Here is a 12,322-nt window from a genome sequence, read left to right as displayed (position 1 = left end):
CTTTATAAAATGACTACCAATGTCCCACTAACATCAATGTGTGATTCATGTGAATCTTCCAATTAAGGTGTGCACTTTTCATGTTCAGATTCAGCCCTTCTTATTAAAAGGCCCAATGCAGCCGTTTTGATCTGAATATCAAATCATTTCTGGGTAACAATTAAGTATCTTACTGTGAATGTTTTCAATTAAAATGTTCAAAGAAACAAAAATAGCTTTTTAGAAAAAAGCTATTTCCCAGCTAGGACTGTCTGGGAGGGGAAAACTGAAAACTAGCTGTTAATGGTAGAGGTTTGGAACTATTAATTAACCGCCTGGTGATGTCACCAGGCAGGTGAAAACTTCATCCCACCAAAACAGGCAGAATATTCAGGCGGCCTTTTCAAACAACTCTTACGCTAAAAGGGCATCATAATTTTCGCAATTTCAGTATTATTCAAACCAGACAATGATGAAATGTATGTAAAACACAGGAAATCATATTTTGGACTGCACTGGACCTTTAAAGCATGACTCTCGAGCCCATGTGGTACACAGAGGCTTTATGACTAAATATGATCTTGTAGGTACGCATCCTGGATATGGATATTCTCACCTCTTGGATTTTCTGTCCTGACTGCCTGAAGGCAAGCCCCTGGTTATGTTCTTCTGTTCACCTAGTGACAACAAAACAATGACAAGTCAACAAAATATGTTTCACTTTGGTCAACATTTCAACTGGGTCCAATTCACTGCAGCAAAACATTTTGCAATGTAAAATAAAAATATGTCTGTGTTCTTATTCTTCATGAACATGTTCAGGGTCATATTCATTAGGCACACTGTAGCAAAACATTTTGCAACAGAAAATGAAATAAAATCTAATTTCTTACAGGACAAGTTCAGGTAGTTCCTTTCCGTTTTCTTCAGAAGTTCAGTTTGTTGCCTAATGAATACGACCCAGGTAGTACCACCCTGTTTCTCCCTGTTTAAAATGGTTTTCCACCTACTAAATACAACCATGGACTCAAGAGAAGTTAGTATTGTTACCTGGCTGGTTGTGTCTCTGGCTGTCTGTCTGGGCAGCAGTAGGGCCCTCCTCCTCCTGACTGTTCCCCACCACGTCACCCGGACCCTGGCTCTCAGAAAGCTCCAGAAAATCTAACTGGGACACTCCCCCTAAAATACACACAACATAAACATGCACAGCTCAAAATCATGAAATGCAATACTGACCTGGTGATGACAAAAAAGTGGCACAGCCTAAAAATAATGTTTCCAACAAGAGCATTGATGGAGCATTTCAAAACTTACACAGCTACAGTATATTATCTCAGAGACATGTCTCAGATGGTTATTTCTTTCTCTGTTAAAAACTGCTCATACCTTCAGGCTGGGCGCATTGTGTAGTGGAGTCCGCCCCAGACTCCGTGGCCATGTCTTCTGTAGCACACCTGATGGTTTCAGGGATCAAGAGGTCAACGTAAAGCAGACTATTGCTGAATTCCAAACCGACCCATAGCCTGCCCCCTACCACCTAGCTACCTCTGTAGATTGGAGATTATTGGAAAGATATAAGCGTAATAGAGTCATCTTGCCTTCTGATTGGTTAGGTGGAAATGTCACCATATTGCGTCCACCTATCCAATCATCTCAGATCTACAGTAGTGTCTAGGTAGTAGACAGGGGCCAGGGTCCATTTGGAATGCAGCATACTTCTCAAACATCTCAGCTGGCTGTCTCAATGATCTTACAAACACTTCAATTCACTGCATCTTGGTGACAATGTTATCCTAGTACCTACCTCCTTGTATTGGAGCAAACTTCTAGGACTTGACTTTCCTCCTGGTTGACTAAAGAAAATACATTCAATAGGTTTAAGACAGAATACAATGTCTGCTATGGGGAGACAAATGCTATCAACTGCTTTCAATGTTACCAGCGCTATCAATAGGCTATATGATTGGTATTACTCTGATAATGGCTGCAATGGTTGAAACCAGAGTTTACATTTCACACTTAATATTTTCTGTGCCCTTAACTTAGCAGCCTGGACTTTTAGTGTTTCTGAGGGTATATTAGTTTGCTATAGGAGTGACCAACACCCCATTAAATGTTCCAAATCTATGTAAGCGGCAGGGTTCGAACACGAGTTTCCTGCACACCATAAGAGTGCATTATCCCACTAAAAAACCCAATGCAACTCTTCAGGTCCCAGGCAAGGATACTCATCACAGCAGTCACATACAGAGAAACACAGCTTCAAATGGTGAGGTGTCATATGTATCAAACGTATCAGAGTAGGAGTGCTGATTTAGGATCAGTTTGGTCTTTTAGATCCCAGTGAATATGATTACATGGAGAGGGGGAACTGATCCTAGATCAGCACTCGTTCTCTGAGATGCCTTATGCATACGGCCCCAGGTATCCAATCTCTGTCCTTTGTGGTCAAAGTTTGAGAGACCAACCTGGCCCATTGTGATTGTTGTTCTGGACCCTCTCTGATTGGCTGTCTGTCTCGGAGTATCGGTTTCCTGCCGGAGAGGACATCAGCTCCTGGGGAGAGAGAAGGCTGGATTCAGTGTCCCTGTTCATATTAGAACAACAGGCATCACTCCTTCCCATGAAGTAGGACAAGTACTGATCTGACATGACTGGATTATTTGATGAAAACCCTGCTGTCACCTATCCAATTGTGTCAGTATTGACTCCATGGCAGGTAGGATGGAGGGATGCATCTTAAATGGATTCAAATTGAGCCAAGTGATATTTTTTGCTTTTGACAACTGACTTGCGATCTGTTATCCCCACACTTCTAACATTAATGAATATGAGCTTCACAACAAAACCAGTCCTAGATCAGTTGTAAAGACTTATAGAGGTAAGTAATGTCATGTCACAACCTAAGTTGATACGCCCCAAAGTTCCATTGAGGTCATCGGACAACAAACTAAGGTAGCAGGAGGAACTTCGTCTTGGTGAGTCTATTTCTGCTCTCTTGCTTGACAATGGAGTGGGCAAAAACACAAACTGATCTGGTACCAGGCTAGGAGGAACTGACAAAAACAATACCCCTATTGTCTCCCCTCCCTGTATGACTGAAAAGCATATTACCGCCTCTCAAAAAGATCTCTAGACCTTTATGTTACAGGATGCAACGTTAGCGTACTTGCCCTCCGAGTCGCTGGTTCAAGCCCTGCTCTGGCTGGCTGTCCTCGGGGGCTACTCTCCCGATACCCACGCTGCAGTCAGAAATGACCATTATGGATACATCAAGTGACATTGGTGCAAGTAGGGCAAAGTAATTCTACAGATGGGCAACCTCCCAAGCCCCCAGTCATATATATCCTAGAGATATTTTAATCTAACGTTATGGCTCTCTCTCTTCATCTACGGTACTACTCCTGCCAGTAGACATGGATCATTTTGGCACAGGAGGTTCACTGTAACTGTAACCACAGTTGCTGGTTCAAGCCCATCTTCACTCGTTACCTCCCGCTGTCTCTACACGGTGCTACTCACCAGTACAGGGCTGTGGGAGGTGGCAGGCTGCAGGCTGGACAAGCGGCGGGCGAGCAAGGCGCGGTAGCTACTGTCCGGGTCGTCCTCCAGAGCCGCACTGTCGGGCTGGGAGTCCTCCACGATCAGGCACGGGTTCTCTGCATGGGGCAGACTCGAATCCAGGTCACTTCCGCTAGGATCCATCGGGTTATGGCATGCATGGACAGCAGGTAGCGTAGCTGCTGCGCCAAAACAAAGAGCGAACGCAGATATTATAGGAAGAACTGCCCGAGTGTTAGGTAAACATGATCAATATAATACAACTGAATCGATCCGTCTGGTGCCATGGACTTGCAGTCCTCTTTCCAATAAATAGCTAGTTAGAAGACCATAACAGAATTTGCTAGTCTAACAAGCTAGCTACCGTTAGCCTAGCTACGTTTAGGAAGTGAGAGCACAGCACATGACTGAGATCAAAACGTTGAGCACACTAGTTAGTCCATAAAAAACAGCCATGTATAATATTTATTCACTTAGCTAGCTAGTCTGCTAAAAATTACGAATTACGATTGCAACCACAATTTGAGCCGGTGTCCTTTTGGCATAGCTAGTTACCTTGGTGGTCCAACAACTAGCCCAATCTTTTCATTAGCCCATCCCCCTTTCGCCGGAAAACTACACAGAAGGATGGTTATGATTGATCTGTGACGCTTCTGGCTCTGTCGTCATACCAAAACAGTTTGAAGACGCGGTTTGAGAAGCTTGCTGAGTAAAACATAAAACAGCAAAACTACTAGCGTCATACTCTACAGCTAGCTATATTTCACGAAATCGTAACATTTGTAAACAAGGATGTTCTGGCAGCAGAACTTCGAAATCGGAAACCCGCAAACCCATTCACAGGGGAAATATTTGGCATAAACATACGACAGCTTAGCTAACTATCTAATACTAGTTAGTTAACGTCGTTCACCAGAATTGAACACCTAGCTACGGACCTTCACAATGCAATGTTGTGTTTGGGGGTGCAAGGCCCAATATCGGAAAGGAGGAGGGTTAGGGTTTTTCCGATTCCCTACTGGAGAGAACGAAATTGCTCAATGTCAAATGAAAACTTGGATAAAAATGGTAAAGATTGAAAACCCCGAACCAGATCTGTCTTCCCGTTTGGGTGGTAAATTGGTACTCCAAATGGGAAACGACTGGCACCCGACTACCTCCTCTCGCATTTGTGGGAGGCACTTTGTTTTAAGTATGTTGATGGGCAGTTCGTAGCCAACAGATCCTACCTGCTTGCTTACAGCTGCGCTAGGATAGGACAGGCTTCCGGTGTAGATTAAGACAATTGAGGGGGGTGAGGTGTGGCATGGAAAACATACCTCAATCCAGGGATGAGAAATGCGTTGTTCTCCGAATTGGCCCATTATCCCAACTGTTACACCTAGAAGATTGAACAAATGCAAAAAAAATAGCAGCTCAAACTTCTCGGTGTAACAGTTGGGATAATGGGACAATTCGGAGAACAACTCATTTTCCATCCCTGGATTGAGGTACATTATACAAACCATTTCTAATCTAAACAAGCCTGTCTGACCCTAGTGCAGCTGTAAGCAAGCTGGTCGATCTGCTGGCCAGTCAATTTGATGCATTCCCTATGACAGTGGTTGGCTTCCGACAAAGAGCTAGCAAGCTACAGAGTTTTCATGAAGGAAGTGATGTACCGTAAACTGTCAGACAGTTCACACAGGCAACTGCATAGAACACCACATTTCCAGTGCAATAATTTAAGTGTCTGTCTGAAGAGACTGAAATCTAATTTGAGTTCATATTTCAGAAAAACCAAACCTACATCCGGACCACCCTGACTTTGCCCCATCCCTCTTCCTTCGCCCAGAGGACGATGCCTTGAGTCCGAACACAGCTCAGACAGAAGGGAAAGGAAACCTGCAGAGCTATGACAGGGCAGTGAAGAAGAAGAAGTGCCTTGACCTTAGTGAGGTTGGAGGTGCTGACCTGAGGGACAGTTATGCTGACACCACAGAAGAAACTGAAGAGCAGGACCTGGGCACCTGTGTATCGTGTGAGGTCCTGAGGAAGTCCTTAAATGATTTGCAGTCCAGGCATGATGCTCTGCAAGTCGAAGCTGTCAATCTCAGGGCGGAGAGAGACTTTTACAAAGATAACACATCTCAATCCTCTCTCTTTGTTGACACCTTTACAGACAGAGACAATCAAATGCATACCGTGAGAGAAGTGCCAAGCATGGCTAAACCAAATGGTATGAACCAACAATGTACTGGGATGGTTGAGGAGCCATGTCTTATGGAGGTTGAGGGGGTCATGTTCTGAAGGTTGAGGAGCTTTGTCCTGTGAAGGTTGAGGGGGACTATGATCAAGTGTTGATTAAGGAAGAGGAACAACAGGTCCAAATAGAACTTTGTAGCCCGTTGGCTAGTCAGGACAAAGTGACCCATGTCTCCCAGGATAAACCTACCCAGCATAGCAACATTATGAAGGCCACCAGGCGACCATGTCTGTTAGCTCAGCATAAACCCATCCAGATAGTCAACACAATGTCACTCACCGGGGTGGTAGCCCCCAGACCCCCAAGTCGGGTAACCAAGGATAAACCCATCCCAAGTCAGGTAACCAAGGATAAACCCATCCAGCTTGCCAAAACCAACGACCAATATTTTGTGAAGGGTGAGGTGGACTATGATCAAATGTCGATTAAGGAAGCAGAGCAACAGGTCCAAATAGAAATCTGTAGCCCCTTGGCTAGTCAAGACAAAGTGACCAATGTCTCTCGCAGGTTGCTAATTCATGTCCCCAAGGATAAAACTATCCAGCTTGCCAAAGCCGTAGTAGAAAGCCACCTAATGACGAACCATCTGCCTGGCAGCCAAACCACTGCTGAGCCTTTGCAGAAGACTCCTCTGTCAGCTCAAAGGAGACCTGTTGCAGGCAAACAAATTCAGAGAAGCATAACACACACAGAGAGGGATGAGTTGCTTTGGCTGGGCTACATGAAGTGGAATGTGCGTCTTCCTGCAAGCACAATTAGAACCGCACACAAGTTTCAGACGCCTAGGGCAACAGTGCAATACCTTCTACACGCGGTCTTCTCCCAATGTGAACTCGCCACCAGCAATCTCAAGGGCATCCCTGCACTGGGCCTTAACAAACTGGACCCGGACAAACTTTCTGCCATAAGACAGTTTGTCACCACCAAGTTTCGCCGTTTAGACATGCGTCAATGTGGTAAAGACTGGGTCAAGTGCCGGCGCCAGATAACCAGCATGCTCAGGAACATTCGGAAGGAGGACAGGAAGACGAGGGGGCTCTCAGGAAACCTTTTTATGAGAGAGAAGGTGTTAACGGATCAGAGTTTACCCAGTCAGCCATCGCCTCCCTCATTCCCCTCGTTCTCCCAACAGCACACAGCTGCCTTCTACAACCCAACAGAAGAAGAAGAGATCCTCTGTCTGGAGAGTTAGGTTACACAATATCTGTAATGATGTTTGCATTTTCTTGTAATAAACAGTTTGTTGGGAGTAAAAAATATAATATGACTGACAATGTATATTTGAACTTTGGTTGATGTATCGGCTACATGTGGTAGAGTGGAGCTTTGAAGGAGTGATGTGTGGATACTGGACACTGGGTTAGGTTAGGGTTAGTCACAGGCTGTGTTCAATAGCAGTTGTATAGATGGGGTGAGCTGCCCCCAGAATATGAAGTGCTTGAGACACTGGTAAAAAACCTCCTAACTGCAATCCATCATTATAACATGGCACTCCAATCAGACCTGTCGGTGGCTATGAAATGGCCTCTTTTTCCTCATCTCCTTCCTGCTGGCTCTCCCCATTATGAGCACATTAGAAGTGAATTCCTGCTGGCTCTCCCCATTATGAGCACATTAGAAGTGAATTCCTGCTGGCTCTCCCCATTATGAGCACGTTAGAAGTGAATTCCTGCTGGCTCTCCCCATTATGAGCACATTAGAAGTGAATTCCTGCTGGCTCTCCCCATTATGAGCACATTAGAAGTGAATTCCTGCTGGCTCTCCCCATTATGAGCACATTAGAAGTGAATTCCTGCTGGCTCTCCCCATTATGAGCACGTTAGAGGTGAATTCCTGGCTCTCCCCATTATGAGCACGTTAGAAGTGAATTCTGCTGGCTCTCCCCATTATGATTATGAATTCACGTTAGAAGTGAATTCCTGCTGGCTCTCCCCATTATGAGCACGTTAGAAGTGAATTCCTGCTGTTATTATGAGCAAGAAGTGAATTCCTGCTGGCTCTCCCCATTATGAGCACGTTAGAAGTGAATTCCTGCCTGCTGTCTCTCCCCATTATGAGCACGTTAGAAGTGAATTCCTGCTGGCTCTCCCCATTATGAGCACGTTAGAAGTGAATTCCTGCTGAGCTCTCCCCCCCATTATGAGCACGTTAGAAGTGAATTCCTGCTGGCTCTCCCCATTATGAGCACGTTAGAAGTGAATTCCTGCTGGCTCTCCCCATTATGAGCATGTTAGAGGTGAATTCCTGTTGGCTCTCCCCATTATGAGCACGTTAGAAGTGAATTCCTGCTGGCTCTCCCCATTATGAGCACGTTAGAAGTGAATTCCTGCTGGCTCTCCCCATTATGAGCACGTTAGAAGTGAATTCCTGCTGGCTCTCCCCATTATGAGCACGTTAGAAGTGAATTCCTGCTGGCTCTCCCCATTATGAGCACGTTAGAAGTGAATTCCTGGCTCTCCCCCATTATGGCTCTCCCCCCCATTATGAGCACGTTAGAAGTGAATTCCTGCTGGCTCTCCCCATTATGAGCACGTTAGAAGTGAATTCCTGCTGGCTCTCCCCATTATGAGCACGTTAGAAGTGAATTCCTGCTGGCTCTCCCCATTATGAGCACGTTAGAAGTGAATTCCTGCTGGCTCTCCCCATTATGAGCATGTTAGAAGTGAAACCAAAGGTGGATAGTCTTTCCATAAGGGAGCTGAGTGAAATAACTCATACACGCATTTTGAGCATAATACACTAGGTAGATATATATAAGGTGTACATAGATTCATTATTTTATTTCAAGTTATTTTAACAGGATTCCTGTATGCCTGGAGTTCATTCACTCAGCCAGTTTTTTAGGGTAAAGGTTTCCAACGTTTGCAGCTGGTGGCACCGTGGCAGCCCTGGCTAAGTAAACATTTACATTTAAGTCAAAATCAATGGGGATTGCTGTGTCGTCTAACATGGACTTCATTTCATTTCATGACATAGGTGAACTATCTGTTTATTCAAACCAGTCCCATGGATACTCAGGACTACTTTAACCTCCCTCTGTTTCTATGGTGACGCCACAATCTGTTCCTCACAAAAGTAGGGCGGCATTAGAAAATATTTCACATGCATCAGGACCCAGGACATTTAGCATTTATCTCTAACCAAGTATGTAATCAGCATGCAGTTGCTTACCTATGTGTGACTAATGAAATCAATTGGATCAGATGTATGATGGTACATTACGGTTACTGATAGTTTCCACGATATAATCTACTATCATCTACCCAGACATGTGCTGTGTCTGAAATGGCCAGGGAATAGGGTGCCATTTCAAATGCTGCTATAGGCACATTTGTATCTCATTCTAAGATAGGCCACAGAAAAGGGCTTGTTGTTTGAATGTAGGAAAACGCTTTATACAAATTCCCACATCCTCAGGGAATTGACTCTGAAACGTCTCACTTATTTTTTTGTCAGAGGACACCAAGTCCATTAGTGATGCTATGGCAACTATTGAAATAAGTATTTATAACAAGGTCTTTAGTCTTTACATCTTAACACAGAGAACCTTGAGTCTAGTTGACCCACTGGCACTCTGAGTCTTCATAAACCACCTCAGCTGAGAAAGAACAGCATATGATCGTTCCCTTAGTGTAGAATGGGAATGAATAGCTTAGGCTGAGATAGTTTATTCAAATGATTAGATTTGTTTAAACGTGTATCTACACGCAGCACAGAAAGGTTATTTGAGCCAGTACAACTCAATAGCAATCACAAGTAGGCTATATTTGGCACATTAATGAGGCACCCATAATACACTCCTACCCTGCAATGAAGATGACACATTTTGGGTTGTCCTTGGACAGCATGCAACCTCATGAGCTGATATTATTTATAGCCTAATTTCGTTGATAAACACTATATAATATATGCGTAAAATGTTTAATCAAAATGTTTAAAAATAAGCTAGCCTATACATAAATATGATTTAACTATTTACATTTTTAAAAATTAAAAAAATGGAACAACAGCATTAGATCGTGCATACTTTTCTTCAAGCCCAACCCTAAACACAGCACCACTGATATGGAAATCATATGGCTATAGGCGACACATACGTACACGGTGCGGTGCATCGTGTTGGCGCGTCATATCGCCAAGCTGACCAGTTGAGTTGGAACCGAAAATATGAAATGCGCAGCAGCTGGAGAACGAAAATCCAAACGCAAGACACTATTCTGAACCTGTCCTTGAACACGAACCAGTGACATTGATGCTCAAATAGGCCTATATGATGACACGTTTCCCTCCAAAATGTATTAGGCGCTAGAAAGTACAAACTATTGCTTTACCTGAAAAGTTGATTTCCTCTTTTGCAAGCAGAATGTATGAGATTTGTATTGCCCCCTTTGCAGCAATAACGGTGCGCGTCGACTGCGTTCACATCTCTCTCTCTCGCCCCCCCTCTTTTCCAGGAAGACAGGGTGTGGATACAGACACTACCACTTAAAGATGCAATGGCATTTTTAACATGTTGGCATAATTAGTGCATGTAGGTGCTGAGGTGCGCACACTCTTAGAAAAAAAGGTGCCATCTACAACTTAAAAGGGGTATTCGACTGTTCCCATAGGAAAACACTTTGAATAACCCTTTTTGGTTCTAGGTATAACCCTTTGGGTTCAATCTAGAACCATTCCCACAGAGGATTCTACCTGGAACAAAAAAAGGTTATCCTATGTGGCCAGCCGAAGACCCCTTTTGGAACTTTGTTTCTTCTAAAGTGCAGGATGACACGTGTGTTATTTATTGTGGGACCGGGATTACTTTTAATAAATCTAAAATGTTGATCATGTAATTATGTTAGGCTATATTTTCATCACTTTTGGCAAAGTGAGCATTAACAAAAATGTGCACTAAAATAATACAAGTAGGGTAATGCTGTGGTTGGTTCTATATTGTGGTTGGTTCTATAACTTTTCTGTACTGTCATTAGCTTTATGGTACAGGTTTATGGAATATCTAATCCAGAAGAAAATGTGATGTAGCCTACTGGGATAGCTCAGATTTGAGAATCCAATTTATTCAATGTATTTAGGCTGTCTGATTCACTGATTTTAAAATTGTAAAATCTAGGGTGCTCAACCAAGGGTACTAGGACCCTGGGGGTACTTGGCATATCCACAGAGGGTACTAGGACCCCTGGGGGCACTTGGCCTATCCACAGGGGTACTTGAGGGTCCTCACACAGTTCCAACTCCATCATCAAGTTCGCTGACGACACAACAGTAGTAGGCGTGATTACCAACAACGACAAGACAGCCAACAGGGAGGAGGTAGGCCCTCTGACGGTGTGGTGCCAGGTAAACAACCTCTCCCTCAATGTTAGCTGAACAAAGGAGCTGAGTCTGGACTTCGGGAGGAACCAGGCTGGACACGCCCCATCCTCATCAACGGGTCCGCAGTGGAGACTGTTAATAACTTCAGATTCCTTGCCGTACATATCTCAGAGAAGGTCAAATGCTCTAACCGCATGGGCACCGTGGTGAAGAAGGCACGACAGCAAATCTTCAACCTCAGGATGCTGAAGAAATACGTCCTGTCCCTGAGGATCCTCACAGTGTTCTACATGAGCACCATCGAGAGCATACTGTCGGGCTATATCACAGTCTGGTACGGCAACTCTACCACCGCGGACCGCAAGGCTTTTCAGAGGGTGATACATGTAGCCGACCACACCATTGGATGCACACTGCCTGCCCTACAGGACACCTACAACACCAGGTGTCGCAGAAAGGCTAAGAACATCACCAGCGACCCCAGCCATCCAAGCCATGCCCTGTTCTCCCTCTTCAATCAATCAGACACGGCCAGTACAGGAGCATCATGACAAGGTGCACCTGTGTAATGATCATACTGTTTAATCAGCTTCTTGATATGCCACACCTGTCAGGTGGATGGATTATCTTGGCAAATGAGAAATGCTCACTAACAAGGATGTAATCAAATTTGTGCACAACATTTTTGAGAAATAAGCTATTCTTTTTTTTGTTGCATATGGACAATTTCTGGGATATTTTTTTTATTTCAGCTCATGAAACATGGGACCATGTTGCATTCATCATTTTGCTCAGTATATATTCTAGAATTTTGTTATTATAATTTGTATATATTTTTTTCACTTGTTCCCCACACCCCCTCAATGATCATGCTGCTCCCCTATGGTCATTCCCCACACCCCCCCAATGATCATGCTGCTCCCCTATGGTCATTCCCCACCCCCCCTCAATGATCATGCTGCTGCTCCCCCTATGGTCATTCCCCACACTCCCTCAATGACCATGCTGCTGCTCCCCCTATGGTCATTCCCCACACCCCCTCAATGATCATGCTGCTGCTCCCCCTATGGTCATTCCCCACACGCCCTCAATGATCATGCTGCTGCTCCCCCTATGGTCATTCCCCACACTCCCTCAATGATCATGCTGCTGCTCCCCCTATGGTCATTCCCCACACCCCCTCAATGATCATGCTGCTGCTCCCCCTATGGTCATTCCCCA

At 44.5% G+C, this 12,322-nt stretch overlaps 1 protein-coding gene across 10 annotated transcripts in view; it reads right to left on the bottom strand.

Annotated features, from left to right (window-relative positions):
* The window catches only part of LOC118375567 (TP53-binding protein 1), a 44,049-nt gene extending 33,778 nt beyond the window's left edge, over positions 1–10,271 (bottom strand). For 4 of the 10 annotated variants that reach the window (XR_008131922.1, XM_052515940.1, XM_052515948.1 and 1 more), the window contains exons 1-7: positions 4,631–4,756; positions 3,502–3,722; positions 2,448–2,535; positions 1,784–1,832; positions 1,366–1,433; positions 1,030–1,158; positions 596–656 (exon numbers count right to left, since the gene is read on the bottom strand). Coding sequence is in view for 9 of the 10 variants with exons in the window: in XM_052515940.1 (XP_052371900.1) it covers positions 596–656; positions 1,030–1,158; positions 1,366–1,433; positions 1,784–1,832; positions 2,448–2,535; positions 3,502–3,722; positions 4,631–4,709 (695 nt within the window). In the remaining variant the exon portion in view is untranslated. Of the gene's footprint in view, positions 1–595; positions 657–1,029; positions 1,159–1,365; positions 1,434–1,783; positions 1,833–2,447; positions 2,536–3,501; positions 3,723–4,095; positions 4,358–4,478; positions 4,757–10,116 lie in introns of those variants that run through there. The other 6 variants (XM_052515944.1, XM_052515947.1, XM_052515943.1 and 3 more) reach the window with 6 other exon arrangements.
* Positions 10,272–12,322: the final 2,051 nt, after the last annotated feature.

The sequence above is a fragment of the Oncorhynchus keta genome, unplaced genomic scaffold (assembly GCF_023373465.1).
Source record: "Oncorhynchus keta strain PuntledgeMale-10-30-2019 unplaced genomic scaffold, Oket_V2 Un_scaffold_3531_pilon_pilon, whole genome shotgun sequence".
NCBI classification, from domain to species: Eukaryota; Metazoa; Chordata; class Actinopteri; order Salmoniformes; family Salmonidae; genus Oncorhynchus; species Oncorhynchus keta.
The sequence above is the reverse complement of the archived record's forward strand: the minus strand, read 5'-3'. Positions and strand labels throughout refer to the sequence as shown.